Source organism: Scophthalmus maximus, chromosome 22 (assembly GCF_022379125.1).
Source record: "Scophthalmus maximus strain ysfricsl-2021 chromosome 22, ASM2237912v1, whole genome shotgun sequence".
Lineage (NCBI taxonomy): Eukaryota > Metazoa > Chordata > Actinopteri > Pleuronectiformes > Scophthalmidae > Scophthalmus > Scophthalmus maximus.
The window spans coordinates 9,965,724-9,984,401 of NC_061536.1; the positions used below are offsets into that span (position 1 = coordinate 9,965,724).

An 18,678-nucleotide genomic window follows, 5' to 3' on the forward strand; every position below is an offset into this window, starting at 1 on the left:
TGATTACTTAGAAAACACTAATTACAAACAAAACACCCCTTTTAATTCCAGGCCCCAGCCCACTACCTTTGGGCCATGCGTAGTGTGTCGCCTTCTCTCTCCCCCCCAGTGCTACGCCCGTGCGCGTATGACGCGGTGACGCACCGGAGCGGCCTGAGGCCTGGTCGCAGCCGTGCCAGGCGCGGTGTGGCGTCCCCTCTCCGATGAGCTCCGTCTGCCCCGGTGCCACCAGGAGACGAGCGACGGCTGGTGATGACGCCTCCGAGCCTGCGGGGGACAATAGAGACAGAGACACAGTGAATAATAATAATTATGCGTTCACAAACCGGTCTTTGTACTTGATGCTCCCTCTGATTCCATTCAGAGGGATGGGGATGAACACAGCAGTAAACTAATACTAATGAGTTGGATTCTTTAAAATCTACAGTCATGGATGAAAACGAGTGACGTAAGAGACCCTGAAGTAAAACACACAAGCCTTTTTCTTTAAAGGCATGAAAGAACTTAGAAGTTCTAAGGCACAGGTTCCCTCAAAACTGTATTTAAGAACAAAACAATTGTACTATATTCCAACACTTTTAAGAAGCTTTCAAACGAGCGCTCCAGAGCCAGTATCAGCTCTCGAGCGGACAAATAACTCCCAAATCAAAAAAACAAAAATCCCTAATAAACAACAGAAGATCTGCGTCAGTCTGAGGTTACAGATGGCACGGTGACTGAATTTCAAGATCGGATTGGATCCACACTTTTCCAGCCTTTAAAGAGCCTTTAGAGAGGGGGGGGGGTCAGTTTCTGCCTTCAACTAATGGAGTATTTCCCCGCTCTTTCACCTCTTAAGTAATGACAGGAAAGAGGAGGGAGGTGAGGATAAGGATGAAAGAAAGAAAGATAAAAAAAGAAGAGCTGGAAGGAGAAAGTAAAGAGGCAGCCAGAAACTGGAGGGAGAGTGATGGTGGACCACGAAGGGCACAGAGGAGGTAGACGGATGAAGAGACGACTGACAAGGTCGTCAAGAAGGGAAACAGCACTCGTGACTGTTTATACTGCAAAAAAGTTTTTTTTTTATTTCAACTTACTGTCGAGTATGTACAGGAGAACAATTTTGTACATAAATAGGCAATAGTTATAAATATCAGCAGTTTGGCTGGTACAAAATTAAAAAAAGAACATATTGTACACTATCTACAAAGTGCCACTTTGGGTTTTTGTACCACATTGTCTCTTGTTGGGATTGTCCGTGTTAGTCCATTCACACTGCACACGCAGTCACAGCCGGTACGTAGTACGTGACCGGGGGGGGGGGGGGGGGGACAGACATGTGGCATTTAACACAACGGCGGGACTTGAGGGGGGCAGCTTTTAGTTATAAGCCCATGAAGGGGCCCGGGCTCATTGAGCGGGGCGTCTCACTGCAGTGCGATGGCCGTTCTCGAAGTCTAGAGTTTTTATCAGTTGCTGGGTGTCTCCTTAGATATTGTAGTGTGCACACACACACACACACACACACACACACACACACACACACACACACACACACACACACACACACACACACACACACACACACACACACACACACACACACACACACACACACACACACACACACACACACACACACACACACACACACACACACACACACACACACACACACACACCAGCTGAATCACAATACCCGGAGCAAAAAAACCCCAAAAACTTCATGACCGATCATGGCACTGGGTGTGAATACTCCCGTCTGTGTGAAAATTAAAAGTATTATCCAGTGGTTAGCTGGTTCACATCAGCTGTTGGTTACACTTTTCATTGTGTACTTTGTACACGGTGGCTATGTATATACAGCTCAGGATGTACAGTAAGTGCACCGGCCGGACGACCCCAGTACAGTTCTAGGCGTCTCGGCAGCAGAAAAGTACACGTTATGTAAGACACCTGCTCAGTGAAACTGCTGAACAGTGTCACCTGCAATTAGGTCCTCGCCCTCATCGACACTTTAGGGGTCCGCTAAAGAATGTGCACAACCCCCGCTAATGAAAATAAATGAATATCCAATTTTCCACTACTCACATGCACAACCACACCACACTCCTATGGTCCACACGTACCTACGAAACATGCACAAAACCGCCCCACGAGCAGCTTCACAGAGAAATCATTGCCATGACGGCAGGTGAGTCATCATCACCAGCAGCAACTGGCATTTGGTCCCTGAAAGAACTGAGCTAAAAACATTCACAACGGGTGCGATGGACGACTCGCCCGAGCATTCGGTGGATAAAGATGACTTCAGGTGCCTCTTTTTTCCTCCTTCATTTTACAAATATGAATTTCACTCTGGGATTTTTTTGCGGGAGGAATTGGGATAGAAACATGTTGTCTCTGTAGCAACAGCCTCAATCATCTTTCAGGCTCCTGCCGCCACTTCACCTCTGTGCAACATCGCCCTCTTGTGTGCCGAGTGGGCACTGAAGGTGAACCGTGTCGGTTACATAACCATTCACCTTCAGGGCCTCACAGCGCACACACAGGTAACAACACACAAAAAATTTTGTGGTCAAATTCCCATCAACAGCGGATTTATGAAAGTCTGGGGGCTCTTTGATCCTCGAGCCAACGTGCAATTGTTTCTAAAACTGAGTGAAACAAATAAATCTCGGCTCAATTAAAAAGATGATGAATGAATAAAGCTAAATGTTAGTGATACTTTGGCATTACAACCTAACTCCTCTCACCCAGGGTGCGGTGCTATGTACAAAGGAATTGATATTGGAATACATTTATGAGTCAAGTGATGAGCAATTAATGCAAATTTAACCTTTTCTTTCTATTCTTCAAAAATATCAGTGAAGACCTCTAAGAAGTAAGTACAGTAGTTTGAAGCACACTCTTCATATATGATGCGTTACAAAGGAAAATCCCACCAAAACAAAATTATAAGTGTCTTTTCTGTGTATAGTAATAGCTGTTAAACATACCGGGGTCGGGTCACACCAGAGTCGCACACTGTTCTAAAAACAAGGCAGATTAAATTCAGTGCAATATGCAAAGTTGAATTTAAGGAACATGGGTTAATAAACAACACAAAGAAACGAGGGAGCCATAGTAAAACAATGGCGATCTGAGCAGCAGAATCGGTCTGACCTTCTCTCCGGGGAGGGATGGATTTCCTCGGGGGAAAGCAGCAGTTTATATTAATATTAATGCACCTTTTCTTATTACCAGATTAAGAGAATCCTAATCTTAATCAAACCAGACCTGGAATTAAGACTGATGAAGACAAACTGAACAGCCTTTGCACTACTGAGGGTTGGTCCAGGCCTTTCTGTGTCTACGTTAAAGAAGTATTTCCAACGCTTATTTGTTTTGCTTGTTGAGCATTGACTGTAAAGAGTGACAGCACTCCCATGTCTGTACAGTAGAAACGAAGCTGTAACTAGGAGGTGGCTTAGTTTAGCATAGAGGCCCCGCACCAGACGATTCAGTCTAGAGGCCGGGACACACACTCTGCGCTTAGAACATACGATTTTCAAAGTGCAGATTCCAGGGACTCACAAGAGTGTGTGCTCTGTTTTGCTCGGGACAACATGGCTGAGAAGACGGAGTCAACAGCTCACAATACAGGATCATTTTGGCAGATGATCTCTTCAGATTGGCCACGAATTGGAAAATCTCGCTTCATATTTACTGTACAGACATAAGAGTGGGAAGTGAATAAGCATATTTCAACAGGACAAACCAAATGTAGCAGCGATGCTGGTTTTCTCCTCCAAAACGACTGATTTCTTATGCAAAAAACTTCTCAAAAACCCACAAAGCGCAAGATTCAAAGCTGCATCTTGCTCGTGAGTTGGATGGTGCACCTTCAAGCCGTCGCAAGAAAAGGGAACGATAGTGATGTTCTGCATTTGAACATCCTGTGTGAGGCCGACATTTCATACTGGTGAGGAGAGAGTTTTTGCTGATGAAATCTGTCGGGTTTTCATTCCCTAAACACCCCTTGTTGCTCAACTTTCGTTCTCACACTGGATCACTCATTGGATCATTATTATTACAGGTCGTCACTGTTACTTCACTTTTTAAAAAAATCTGTTATTTTCCCCCCCACGAGTACGACAGACAGCCTTCAAGAGTCAGTGGCCACGAAGGCATCTGGACGTCCCAGAGAAGGTCGTTGGCACAAAGAACATGGCTTCCACGTCCAGAGGATGAGGTTTGGCGCCATCTCCGCCTGCTGTTGCTCTTCGACATGGCGACCACTGGTCCGCATTAAGTTCCCCTCGAACTTGCAGTGTGATTGTGGCAGTACCAGAACAGAGACACAGAGGGGAGGGGGCGCTCTCTGCCCTGCATCCGGCCCTTAAAGGTCCAGAGCATTTCTGCCTCCTCTTCTTCTACGGAGCCGGTCAGGATGAACGCCTTTGAGTCTCTGACTGGCTCCATTCGTCAGCTCTGCTCTCGTCGAGGGTTTTCTTTTACAGAGTGGCCAGGATACGTGAGAAGGATATGACGACAGAGAGGGTGGTCTGGCCAACGCCGAGCACCAGAGCCTCCAGAGGGGCCATGTCCTTCCCTGCCACGCGGTAAACCCCCGCCACCGCTGCGCCTGACAGAGACAAAAAGAAACACACGCACACATCAGCTGTTTTTAATACCATACGTGCAAGAAATACTCAGATACTTTACTTGAGCTTGTATCTGGAAATTTTCTGTAACTTGTCCTGCCAGGCCCCGGGTAAAATTTCCTAGCAATTAGGCAACTAATAATATCGATTAATCTGCAGATTCTTTCTTCGATAAATTGTTTATTCTATAAAAGATATATGACTTTAATGACTTTAAAAAGATGTTGAAAAATAGTTGAGCAGATTAATTGCATCTCTTTACAAATTGATAACTTCACTAATCGTGGCAGGTCTGGGAATAAAAAGTGCAATATTTGTGGATGTAAATGTAGAGGAGGCAAAGTATAAAGTAGAATAAATTGGATATTCTCAAGTAAAGTACGACCCAATCCCTCAAGAAAAGTATTTGAGTAAATGTTCCACAGACTCAAAACCACTCAAAGAATCTTTGGGTAGAAAAAGTCCATAGCAGCAAAGATTGGCGGCCTTATGACACAGTTTAGGTTGGCGGCAGGAAGCAGCAGGTGCAGATGGACTTCCAACAAGCTCCAAAAAACACAAAGTACATACTTAAGCACAGCACTCGAGTACAAACACAGCCGTCTGTCACGGCCTGGCAGGATCACCGCAGACCACAGAGGACAGACACTTCCATCTTCGTCTTTTCTGTCCGTCAGCGCTGCGAGTGCACTGCCCCGTCGAGTATTCCCTCCCTGTCTGAATGCTTATTGAAATGTGCTCGTGAGCACACAGCCACACGCTGCGTCGACTCGGCCCTATCTCCTCATGATAGTTTGTCACGCTCGTTCCTCACACTGTGCTGTAATGGAAGCACACGGGGGACCGGGGAACCTTTTTACGAATCTGTAATCCCACCATCTAAACAGTGGCCTCATTCTGGTTCAAAACTAATGAAAACAGAGATGCATTTGGAATTGAAGACCCTGAAAACATCGATTCTCAGCGATGGGGTCCTCCTAAAGGTACAAGCCAAAAAATTGGGATATTTAATCTCGTCATTATCGGCCAGACGAAGCTGAAGCTTCCTGTGCTACCTAAACAAAAAGAAACCACGTCTGAAAATCCCTCTCTCTCCCTCCCTCTCTGACTCTCTGTCAGCTCCTGTCTGGCTCTGGTTGACAGGAGTCAACAAACAAACTCCAAGCATCCTGTCTTCCTCTTCCCTGCCTGTCACCTCCCTTCTTTTTCTGGATGACTGGATACTGAACGCAGTCGAAGTAAGTCTTCAAAATAGAAAGAAGAAGTAGTAGAAGAAGAAGAAGTATTACAAAAAGGGAAGTTACTTACTGGTGATGACGCCTCCGCAGAGGGATGCCAGGAAGCCCACGCTGACCAGCACCAGGGTGATGAGGCGGCCCCGCTTGTGGCGCTGCAGCATGACCAACATGAGCAGCCCCACCGCCCCGTGGACAAAGAGCGAGGAGAAGAGGCACCACAGGAACACCCAGTACCACATCTCTGACAGGGAGACACAGCACAGGCAGGAAGTTTGATCAGATACAAGTGCAACGAAATTATGACTGAACAGATGGAAAATTGGAGATCACACAGTTGTAACAAGAAATGAAGATATGTGTCATTAAAGACTATATCCAGCTGCACCATGGGAAATGTAGTCTTCCGTGTTTTATGGCTCCAAACCAATACTGTCAATCTAAAAGTCAGGATGTCTCAGCCTCTGTTACTTTGATTCTTACCAAGTCCCAGTAAAAACATTAAATCGGTACATTTGAGAGACGATAGAATAAAAACGATCCACATGCATTGTTGTGCGACGACTGAGGTTTCATTGTATTCTTGGAGGGGAACACGATCCCGCTACGTGGGCCGCTGGCAGACTTCCTGATGCATTTTACAGATTTACACGTTACAGAACCGTCTGCTGAGACGCTGTTGGAGCTGCGCGAGTAGCTGTGTAGAGCCAAGGAGGGATTTCAATCTCCAGCCGCCGCCACAGTGTAAGTCAGGGCTCATCGAGGAGGCAGCCGACCATGGTGATGGAGCTGAGGCGAGATGTACGAAGCGGCTCCGAGTGAGATTTCAGACGAGCGGCTCGGAGCTAGACATTAAGCGGTAAATGGAATATCTCAAACAACATCTTAATTTGTTGTTTGTGAGTGTATCAGCTGGACTGCAGACACACAATCAAGTATTTTTTAATTCAGTTATCAATTTGATCGATTCACAATTCATCTAATTATAAACTGAGCTCCATTAAACACAGTTTGTTGTCTCCGAGGAAACATATCAAGCCATTCAACCGGGTCAAGATTGTGCAGCCTTAATAAATGATGTCATTAGAAAGTAATTAAAGCAAACAGCTTAACAGAAGATGGACCAAATCGGAGGTCGTCAGCCCCATTCAATATCTCTCATCGGCTTCCTCCTCGTCAGACTTCGCCAGCGAGGGTCCCCGCTTTGAACCGCTGGTTATGAGGGAGAGGAGAAGCCAATTCGCCATGAGATTATTCAAGAAGAAAGAGAGATCGGCCGAGGATGAGGAATGTCTTGTAAAGGGCAGAGCCTTTTTTTTTTTTTTTTTTTTTGAGGGGGACAAAGCGATGTAAACAGGAAACGTGACATTGTTGCGTGGTGTAAATATCCAAAGACTTCCAAAGTATTTCTGAAGGCGGGAGCCCAGAGGGAGCTCTTAAGCATATCCATTTAACCTAGTTGTTCCACAGTCGACTGAGTGCCTACATCTACTTATTGATCTGGCAGTGGACCCGTCGAGCTCGGCCCAGGGAGCGTGTGACAGCGCAGTGACACAACGGCTTTTTTGTTCTGCATGACTGCGCCCAGTTAGGTCACGCATCACAGGCCGTCCACCGCCGTTTTTTCTACAACCACCGACGTCCATCCGACAAGAGAGGAGGGAGCCGTCTGCGATGGGATAGAACAGTAACAGTCAAGTGTGGTATAGAAGACAGTGGCTGCATATTATTCTACTCATTATTCTCCTGTCCTCAGACCTGTGGCCCCACTCACTAATTGGGGTCCACCATCATCGGGGAAGTTCAACTACTCTAATACTGAATATTGAATGATTTGTGTTTTAGTAGTAGTAATCAGTATATATAATCTATAGCGTGCCCTTTAACTGTGAGAAACTGTAACAGGCATGTTTCACTATTTTCAGACATTTTAAAGATGAAACGATATTTCGAGAAAAAAATGGGTATAGTATTCAATTATAAAAAATCATTGGTAGTTGCGACCCTGATATGAAGTAGTAAAATCTACTGATGTATCGATATTGACAATTACAGTATTGTATGTATCACTCCAATTGGCCACTTTTATGAAGAATTTTTACATTTTCCTGATATTTCCTTGGCACGTTTTGATTGCAGGAGGTTTATGAAGCACCATGGAGAATTTATACATCATATTACTGGTATTTTAACATAAGTAAGGGATCTGAATGCTTCAGACCACTGCTGAGCACTGCTGGGCGGACTCTGACATTAACAGCTGGAGAGAACCAAGTGCCAGTGAAATCTGTCTTTGGTGGATAAATGGGTAACGGTTTACCTGCCAAGCCGGCCGGGATCATATAGACCCACGTTTAAACCTCTGTTGCACTTACAAGCTTGATTTAACGTGGTCAAGTTTTACAGGAAAAACTATTTCCACAGATGCTTTGAGTGGAAATACATGTCTCATTATTTACGCTGGCTGTTAAGAAATGACTCTTGGCACGTAGTTGTTTTTTTTTTTTTCTTTCAGTTTAGCAAATGTTGGAAGGTGAGTTGAACATTTAATTACAGGAGAGAGCAGTGCAGGTGGCCAGGGCTCAGAAAGAGCACCCACCACACGGGCTGAGAGATGTGCTGTGTCATGTTCAGAAGATGCGAGTGAACACGGGCCAGAACAGGCAGTCCGAGCGCGGCATTAACTTCTGCTAATCCGCAAACTACAGACTGTGGTCTGTGTCGGCACGGCATGCTTTTAGAGCTCGCCTGTCAACGGCGAGGCAGCGGAATAGAAAAGGAGGTCGCTCGATAAGAGGTCAGGTGTGAGATATTTTTTACATGCAGGCCGCTGGTGAACATACGAGTCAAAAGTGCTGCGAAGCTGCAGACTCTCAAAGGAGGAACCCCCGCAGGGAAGCTGAGCTCGGACATCGGGAGGAAGAGTGGTGACTTTTTCCTGGCATTGGGAGAGAGGGAGAGCTGGGAGAACGTTGGTTGGTGGTGGTGATAAAGCTGGTACACTGTCTTGATTTCCGAATTTGTTGAATTTGTGCATTTCCATGTCATTAAACATGCAATAATTCATGTTTTGTCCACATGGGGGCATCGTTATAAGCGGTAAACACAACCGTGACACATTTCCACCTAATAGAGCTGATATGGCCAATGTGTTATATATACATTATTTACCCTAATTTTGGTCTCCGCCAACTCCTGAGGGTAATATTTGGTTCTTTAGCTGATGCTCTTCTGTATTCACCGGCTACTAGTCACTTAGTTTGTGCCTTTTGCTACTGGGTATTGGATTTATGAGAAGTACAGTGAGAGAATGAACCAAAACATAAAGATTGTGGATGGTAAAAAAAACCTAAACAATGAGGTAAAAGACACAAAAATGAGGAGACACAAATCGTAAAAACCTTGGAACACGAAACCAAACATTTATCTGCGTGTTACCATGTAGGTCAATGCACAGAACCTTTAAAGTTTCCCCTAACAGAGTCTTAAAATACAGTGAACCCTGCTCACCCAGAGGAGCCTGGTGTCAGCTCCTCACAGGTTTTTCTAGGCGCTAGTTGCAGATCTGCTTCCGCAAAAAACTCTACATGCGCTGCAGCTTCCTGCTGAGTCAGCATCATTGACTACCCCCTTTTTTTTTTTTTTTGTCCTTTGCTTGATGTGTTTCTCAACACAGGATGCCAGCTGCGCTTCACGGGACGGGTCTGTGCCGACTCGCCATGACGCCCTTAGCTTCACTCTCACTCTGCAGCGAGGAATTCAAGAATATCTATCATCTTGTATTGATTCGACAGACCAATCCTGCTGTTTCTATATATACAGTATATACACAAATTCCAACTTTCACAAATAATGACAATGTTCTAAGCCGTGTTGTTGCTCACCCTGTCTGCAGACGAGAGAAGACGATTCCTTAATTGTTCTTTTTTAAATTTCATGTGGACTTCATCTCTCTCAAAGCTTCATGACACAGATCAGCCATCCTCCAGCAAAAGCTGTGAGATCATCACCTCTATCCAAGGTAGAATATCTGGTGCATAGTTGTCAAGTCGTGTCCACAAAAAAAAGATCTCTGAACGAGGGAGGAGGCCAAAGCCTGCAAGTTTCGCTTATTTAGTGTACAGGAAGCATCGGTAGCAAGAAGAGGCGACACTCCGGCTATCGGCCCATAATGATGATGATCCAAACACATATCGCTGCTTATTATTAATATCCACATTTAGGATGGTATCGCCTGGTCCTGTCATTAAAAAGCACGGGTTTTCACACACTCTCACACACACACACACACACACACACACACACACACACACACACACACACACACACACACACACACACACACACACACACACACACACACACACACACACACACACACACACACACACACACACACACACACACACACACACGAGTTGAGGATGCTGCTTCTTAATTGCCCGTTGATTACTGGACTGCCAGACAATAGGGAGGAGGAGGATGGAAGGGAGAGAGGGTGCAACACTTCATTTACTACCCAGTCAAAGCACATTCACGCAGCGGGGTGATTAAACTAGCCGCATGGTGTGATTCATTTCATGTCATCCACTGACTCTGCACGCGTGGACAACAGTGGCAGTCATTCTGTAGATGGGCTACTGAGATGGTAGCCTACATAGTCTCCCCCCCCCCCCCCCCCAAAGACGGATCTGCCCCTTAGCAGGTGATCAGAAACGTCATAAATATAGGTTTTTATTTCTGATTAAAGATGGAGGCACAGAGGTGTGCAGCTCTATAAGGTTACTGCTGCTGATGGTGGTGATGATGATGATAGTAGTGTGTGTGTGTGTGTGTGTGCACAGATGGAAACAGATTAACAACAACGGCACCTTTACATTCCGCATACCTGTGAAGTGCTGCAGCGTCGTGCCTTGCACCCAGAGGCTCAGCACCTGCTGCACCGACAGATTCACAGAATAATCCCTGGTCGTTGTCATGTTACTGCCGCCGCCGCCGCCGCCCGGGCTCGCACCCCTCTTTATCGAATAGCTGTACTTGGCTTTGGTCGAAGGCATGGAGGAGACCGGGGTGGCATGGGGATTGTGAGGCGGCTCTCTCCCCACCCTCCCCCCCACCCCCGGCGCGCCTTGCCTCGCCTCGCCTCGCCTCTACCGGTGCCTCTGCTTCGGCTTGACGTCCGTCTCCGCGCCGGGAAGGGAAGGGCCGCTGGCTGGTCGCTTCATCCTCGGTGGTGTCGGCTGCGGTGTGGAGGCCATGATGGGGGCTATCAGCGGGCGAGCGGGCGGACACACGCGCCGTCCTATATCGGCTAGCCCCTGCTACATAACCGTTAAAGGGCCAGCCGTCTCTTTTTGTGAAGGGGGGGCGGGGTGGAGGGGCGGCTCACGGTTTGCGACGCCACATCTTCAGGATCCTCGAGTCGCTTTCTGAAACAAAAGAGAGGTCGGTGGCGTTTCAGCAAAACACTAAGTGTGCGAAGTTTCTGGATTAGCGGCAGTGGAGCCACGTAATCAATCAAGCTAGGCAGCTATTAGCCGCTGTTAGCGCATGCAGGTGGCACGAGCTCGCCGGCAACTCAGCCAATCAGAGCCGTGGACCCACAACTGCTCATATACAAAACATATACAACATTTTGACATTTATATACATGAAAGTTGCATTAACTGTGAAGCAATGTTTATTTCATGTTCATTCATTTGTTGTGAAATAAATAAATGAATACATAAATAAATAAAAAAGGGTGTTGCCAATGACGACGGAAGGATGCAGGAACTGTCCGTGGTGCTGATTGGCTCCTGCCACACCACCCCAAAAACGCCTGATATCACAAATGGATAACATGATAGGATGGATGTAAAGCAAGATAGAAAGGAATAGTCAGTTTTAGTAGCAGATTCTGGCTAAAATAAAAATTAAATATACTGTATATATATGATGTTTACCAAATGTTAAAATGAAAGTCTAATAACCTTAAATGTTGAAAGAAATCCAACTGTTAATGTTGAGCTGGAGTAAAACACAGTAGTCCTCCTTTCACAGAGCATCTGTGTTGGACAGACGGTGACAAATGAAATGCTTCGTCAGCCCCAGTAGGATTTAGACACAGAATCTGAAAACACACGGAAGCTATTTCAAAAAGTGTGAAGATTTATACTTATACTACGTGACGCAAAGTTCAGCACCAGGGGAAAAAAGGTGATAAAAGTTGGATGTGTGAAGGCAGAGAGGGAACCTGAGTGTTACGTAGACACTGAATGTTCTGGAACATTTCTCTGAGGAGTGCAGTATTTTAAGAAGTGTCCTGTCCCAGTTCAGATGTGTGAGGGTGAGGAAATGTCTGACATTTGACATTTTTTGCATGAATTAAAAGTTAACATGGTGGCATTTAAATAGGCTGAATCACTGGGTAATTCATGCACATTCATGCTTCCCTATAAATTCAGCTATATATTGTTGTTAGACAGGCAATGAGCTATTAGAAAAATAGTTAGTAGTATAATTTATCATTACGCTGGAGAAAGGAAGATACTAGTGAGTTTTTGTTCCTTAATCCTTCATATTTTTGCTGACCATTATGAACTATTTTGACTATATGCCACACAGCCATTATCCTCTATTCAAAATATTATATTTATATATAAAGAGATTTTATTTCCCTTTATTATTTTTTTTCTTTGTCAGGGTAAAATTATCTTAGCATGGAAATGCTGTGCAAGCACTGATTTTCACTGTGTTGCAAGTCTGCTAATTCCTTTTTTTTTATAGTATATGCAGATGGAAATAATAATATAACATTTTATTTAAAAAAACGGCATATACGACTTGGACTCAGGCTCAACAGGTTGGTCTTGTTTTTATAGCCAACGAATTAAACTCAGACGGTAATTTTTAAGACTTTAGTTCCTGCCTGTTCATTTTATTTTTGCATTGTACTTTTATATCGCATACAAATATTTACACCATAAGCAAAACCTTAACCACTACAGCTTCTCTATTGTATTACTTTTGCATTCATGCCAAAGTGTAACCCGAACCTGAAGGGGGAATTATTATTTCTTTTGTTTAATTTACTGGGGAGGAAGTTGTTTGGTTGTGGGCGATCAGCCGGGTAAAATGAACCGTGTTGGGAGAGGTTGAGCTCGTGGGTGGGGGAGATAAAGAAGCTGACACATCAATGGTCAGTGTAGTAGGATGAAAGAATCCTTTGACTCTCCCACAGCTCGCTGCATCTTTGAATTGATCTGAACTGTCTCCATGCATGGATCTGAGAACAAAAGATGTATTTACTCGACAAATTTCGCCTTTTAGTTCACTGCCAGCTATTAACCACAAATACAGGCTGGAAAAGATTCTTCTGGCTTTTGTCCCCAAGATAATTCTACTTTGTTTATTAAAGGAGGTGGGTTTTTTTCACCACCATGGAAAACAAACAAGTTATTAACATATCAAATACAGTCTCAGCAGATTTAATGAACCACTGACTGAATGCTAAAATAAAGGTCGGGCAGGATGTAGGTCAGAAACATAATTAATTATCCTTACTGAATAGGGCAGCAGACAGTTTAAAATGTCATATAAAATGTTTCACCGCTTTGATATTTCATCCCAACTGGGAAACTGCTTGCTGTGATCCAAGCAGTGATTCCTGCAGTCGGCCAGCAGGTGGATTCCTTCTTCCATTTTTCAGCTGGGTTTCCATGTGACTATCACGTCCATGTTCAGATGTCTACAAAACAAAACAACAAAAGGTCAGTGGGTTAGAAGGTCGTTGCAATTACAGTGAAAGACCTTTGGCTGGCTTTGAGACAAAAGTTTTGGTATATGACTCTTGACTCACTACTACTGGCATTGTCTCCCTATGTGTGTCACTAAGCAAAGTATCACAGCATGCTTTTGAACTGTCAGTCTCTGATTTTGAAAAGTGATGTGTAAACTTCAAAGGACATGTGAATCCCCCATTTTTTTTCCTCATGAGGGGCCTCAACAAATGTTTTTTGTCTGAAATGGGGATTTATTTTTTTAGGGGCAACATGAGACGTCACTTTATCCTGAATGGATTCACGCTGGCATTGTTGCTCACCCAAAGAGTCCGCCCGAGGTTCTGTGTGGACCTGCAGCATTTTGGACCTATTATCCAAAGTTTGATCTCATGTACATTGAGCCTATTGTATTCATTTTCGCCTTGCTGTAACCAAATCCGCTAGGTGAGACGTCTAACCCTTGAACCCATTCATCTGCGGGTGCTGTGGTCTTTCTGTTGTTTTTCATTTTTTTCGGTCTTGCCCCACCTCAGGCAGATGGCCTTCACCCAGGTGAGTCATCAGCAGAGCCCCCTCATCTGGCAAACATCTCTGTCACTGCGAGGACATAAACTGGAACCAACCGGCTGTGTGATGACTCAAGGTACTGCTGCAGTCGCCTTCCACAATTTTCAGTTTTCTCCTTTTGGTTTCTTTTTGGGTGAACATCTTTCTTAATTGGATTCAACACGTTAGATTGAACCTCTACACAATTCAAAGCACTCAATTTGAGGAAATCAAGTTTTAAAATGCGAAACAGGCAAACTTCCACAAAGGCAATAAGGTTCTAAAAATACAAGAATTTTATGAGAAGATCGTGACTGATCAAAATCGTGTCTGTATTGTAAAAATGAAGCTGGAGCCAGGGGGAAGTTAGCTCGGGTTGTCATAAACACTGGAAACGGGAGGAAACAGTTAGCCTGTCTTTTTCCAAAGGTAAAAAAAAAAAATCCACCTACCAGCATAAATCCTAGATTCTTGACCTATTTCCTAGCACAGTATCTTGTTGCGTCGCATCATTGATGATCTTATTTGCCTGTTATTGTCAGTATTATGCTGAGCAAATGAGGTCAATAGCACTTTCCACTCGGATCAAGCGCTTTTCACAAAGGGAGGTAAACAGACAAAAAAATGAAAAGGTTTAAATTACTTGAAGTAAAAGAGGTTTGTTGTTAATAACCCGCAGCCCAGTTTTGACATCAGCGGCGTCTGTATTGTCACTAAATCTCACAATTCTTAAGTACTTTGATTAACTTCGCCTTGAAAAAAGAGGTTAAATGACCGAATGCATTATGCCAATCCTTAAATTAAGGGGCTATGTGGTTCATTTAATGGACAGGAAAAACCCAGTAGAACTAAATTCTTTGGAGCTACAGTACGTTGGTACACAAAGTCAAACAGAGTTCACGAGGGCAGGCACTCTGATTCCCTTTGTAGTGAGAACAAGGAGCTCCTGCAGGATCACAAGCAGGGTTATCGTGGCTCACCTTTGATGGCTCTCTAGAGGCAGGTGTTCACAATCACAGTTTAAACAGCGACTCCGTTTGAAGTGGCACGAGGGAACAAATGAAGGTTTGATCTTTCTTTGGCTCTGCATGAAAATAGCTGCACCTGAGTGGCGCTCGACCACAACCAACATCTACACCTGCACCTGACACAATCTGCCCCCAGGATGCACTTGACCTCATTCTGTCTGCTGTTTATCTTCTTTTATCTGCCAGGGAAGACTCTCAATCCCTTCAATAGTTGCAATGTTTCTTTTGGCACTTATTTCTTATTCTTACCCTCTAAAGAAAATACCCCTCTTTCTGTTTTGTATTGAGGGAAAAGGCAGCAACATGACATAAATGATTAACAGCTATGAGGGGAAGTAATTTATTTCAGTGGAAGCCAGGGCAAGATCTCAAGGTTTATGTGATTAGAGGGATCTCGTCCCTTTGAAGGGTTACATCAAAAAAAAGTGTTGAGTGACCACTGCCGCTGTTCAACTGTGGGAAACCCGGACCGAGGTCCAGATTGCTTGAGGCAATGCAATTCTGATGAAAGACAAACCGAAACTTTGCTATTGGTTTGAAAGGTTTAGCAGAGGCTCATAACTCGAGCAGCGGGTGAGTCATTACAAAGACGACGAGCTGCTTCATGTCCCTGCGCGTGGGTGGATCTGCTCTGTCGTTGAAGAAACTTTCCCTCAGGGCACATTTTCTGTTTTTGAGTCAAAAACAGGGAATTAATCATGGACAACAAGTGTAACCAAGTTGCCCTCATTCATAACGTTTCACTTTGATGGCTTTTCATAGCAGAAGAGCAAATTGTTGTGGTGGCCAAAACAGGCAAAATAAGCTAGCAGGTCAAAAAACTGCAAATTTTAAAGCAGATAACATGTAAATAAACTGAATAGCCTCAGATACATTGATGCACATTACAAATACAAAGACATATATCCATACTACAGGTACTGTAGGCAGTACTCTGGAACAGTGGTGCTTTGAGGGTTGGTTAGTTAGTTAGTTAGTACTAAAATGTCAACCTCATAGTTTTGCTAGAGGAAAAGTTGGGTGATCATCTGAGTCATCCTCCCATTAACCTTCAAAATCTGTACAAAACTTTATGGCAATCAATTCAATAGTTGCCGAGATATATCAGCTTGGACCAAAGTGGTTGACAGACTGAAAGACCATGCTGCTAACATGGCTAAAATTCGCATGTATACAGTAATACAACTGAGGCTCTGTCTCTGTTTCTGCACTGTAAACTGCAGTTGCAGTTTACTGCAGTTGAAACAGCCAAAATCTGAAACTTCACTTATTTTGACTTAACCCTTCCCAAGAGGCCCATATCCATCCCGGGGTCACTATAACTTGTCTGGAGAGAAGGGCGGAAAAAGGGGAAAGGAATACATGCCAGTGGTATGTGGGTGATGCAGACAAGCTTAACACCAAACTTTCCAGAAGCATAAATGTTCCCGGCATGTTTTGAGTCAGTCAAGCAGGCAGTCCCAACAGACCTATCAGCGTCTAGGATCTGGTTTTACACATCCTCCTGCAGTGGAGGGGGACACAATGACCCACTCAAGCTATTTCGGACACTGAGATGTTTCCATACCTGAGAAGAGACCGTATCACCAGCTAGGAATGTGTCAGAGTCTTATCAACATGGATAGACTCAATGGACAGTAGACAAACAAAGACTTAGGGGTATTTAAAGTCTTCCACTGCTCCACTAGGTTTTCTTCTTCAAAACACAAAAGTCTTTGGCAGATCATAACAACGTCAGTGGTTTTTTTGTCTGGCTGAGGTTGATCTCTCTGGGGAACTTACTCATCTTTTCTTTATCCATCTCAACATTGCGGCATTGAATTTTTCACAGTGGAAACTAAAGATACACTTGAATTTTACTTGCCTTATAGATTATATTTTAAGTTCCACCTATACAGAATTGGGTAATTACATTACTATTATTCGGGATAAAAACATATATCTCTATACTACAACATAAGGCGAGCTATGGAAGTTTGGTGTTTCTTCTTGATACATACTATTATTGTGGTGACTTTTATCTGTACATAGATCAGCGCATTAGTTCTATACAAAAATGGCAACATTGCAAGTCAAAAGAAGACCTTTATTTGCAAGTTTTGGAGACATACTTTGGTAAGATACTAAGCCAGGCCAGAGTTCATGCATCTCCGTCTTTAGAGTTGTCATTTTCTCTGATGGAGCATGTCAGAGAAAAACACTCCATCAGAGAGCTTCATTTGACTCCATTCAAATATTGCACCATAATTTTTTTATCGAATCATTAAGGCATGAAAACCTGGATGAGTACTAAAATCAGCAGTGAAATGATTCATTCCCAAAATGCATAATAAATCAGACACCCCCCAGTGACACAGCTGACTCTTTGCTTACTTTCACCCTCCTACAGCGACAATCCCATCTTAGCTCAGCAACCAGTAACCGGACTACCAAGCAACGAAACAGCTAATGAGCAAAATTCTAAATATATGTATGAAAACCTGCTGCTGTCTTTGTAAACCGTACATTTAGCAGGAATGTGCTTGGTTCATTACAGTAAGCCTGTGTACCAGGAAAAGGAGCGGCAGCTGGTTGAGAAATATTCCTCTGACTGATTTAATTTCCTTTACAGACCTCTGATCAGCGCTTTCATGCCTGGGCAGTTTAATCGGAAGGGGAGCCTGGGGGCAGGTGGAGTGTCTAATTCCAGGTGAGATGAGGATTTGCTCAAGCAGTAAAAGAAGAGAGCAGCCCTATTAAAGTCATGCAAGAGGCCAAATGTCACATGGCTTGTCCCATGATTCCTCTTTGCAGGGCGAGTAAAGACGGCTGCCTATGGTCCAACATGGAAGGCCACCTCAGCTATATGATTTTCAACCATTGAGCACAGTCCTACTGAGTACACAAGTAGCCTCATTTGAGGAAAAAAGAAAATGAAACTCAGACATAACTTAATTGAAAAATAAACATGATTTTAGTGATAAACAATGATTCTCATGTTGGATCATGAACAGTCTCCCAGTTCAGTTCTGAGGGTTACACTTTGACTTCTTGTAGCCATATAATTGGCTGAATTAGTTACTTCCTGATCCATGGAACAAGTAAAACACAGGGTATTCATTCAAAAGAATCATTCGAATTAATGGCTATTAATATAATATATCAAGTATACTTTACTCACCAAGTTCCGTCTTTTGCTTGTTCTGTAGCTCTACCATTCATTTGATTCTACTGAAGTTAGCTTGCTAACTAGCTAGTCCTGACCCGTCTCATTATGTTCTGTCTGTTAGCATTAACTATAAAGAACTTTAACACACTTCAGGTTAAAAGATGAATCCCTCTCCAAAAGTCTGCACTTGCCTCGGGACACACTACACGATTTTCAAAGTCGTACGATCACTGTAGCGTTCATACGAAGGCGACATGCGGTCTTGTAATCACGAGGCTTTCATTCGTTGTGCTGTTCACGTGACTCTTCGGCGACACGGGGGGAGGTGGGGGG

General features: G+C 44.0%; 1 protein-coding gene across 2 annotated transcripts; it reads right to left on the reverse strand.

Annotated features, from left to right (window-relative positions):
• Nucleotides 1-1,037: 1,037 nt before the first annotated feature.
• On the reverse strand, nt 1,038-18,633 carry tmem170b (transmembrane protein 170B). 2 transcript variants are annotated; one of them, XM_035620878.2, is made up of 5 exons: nt 18,358-18,633; nt 13,452-13,589; nt 10,749-11,289; nt 5,934-6,104; nt 1,038-4,606 (listed from the first exon to the last, which is right to left on the reverse strand). In XM_035620878.2, exons 3-5 carry the CDS (start codon nt 10,915-10,917, stop codon nt 4,476-4,478), a joined length of 471 nt encoding a protein of 156 aa, XP_035476771.1. In that variant the 5' UTR covers nt 10,918-11,289; nt 13,452-13,589; nt 18,358-18,633; the 3' UTR covers nt 1,038-4,475. The 2 variants fall into 2 exon arrangements, with proteins under 2 accessions (XP_035476771.1, XP_047186142.1); XM_047330186.1 differs by lacking the exons at nt 13,452-13,589; nt 18,358-18,633 and having other exon boundaries at nt 10,749-11,446.
• Between the last annotated feature and the right edge of the window lie 45 nt (nt 18,634-18,678).

Coding starts and splice junctions, on each gene's coding strand:
- tmem170b (XM_035620878.2), bottom strand. CDS start 10,917: ATGCCTTCGACCAAAGCCAAGTACAGCTATTCGATAAAGAGGGGTGCG. Junction 6,105..10,748: donor GACGCTGCAGCACTTCACAG/GTATGCGGAATG, acceptor TCTCCCTGTCAG/AGATGTGGTACTGGGTGTTC. Junction 4,607..5,933: donor CTGCGGAGGCGTCATCACCA/GTAAGTAACTTC, acceptor TGTCTCTGTCAG/GCGCAGCGGTGGCGGGGGTT.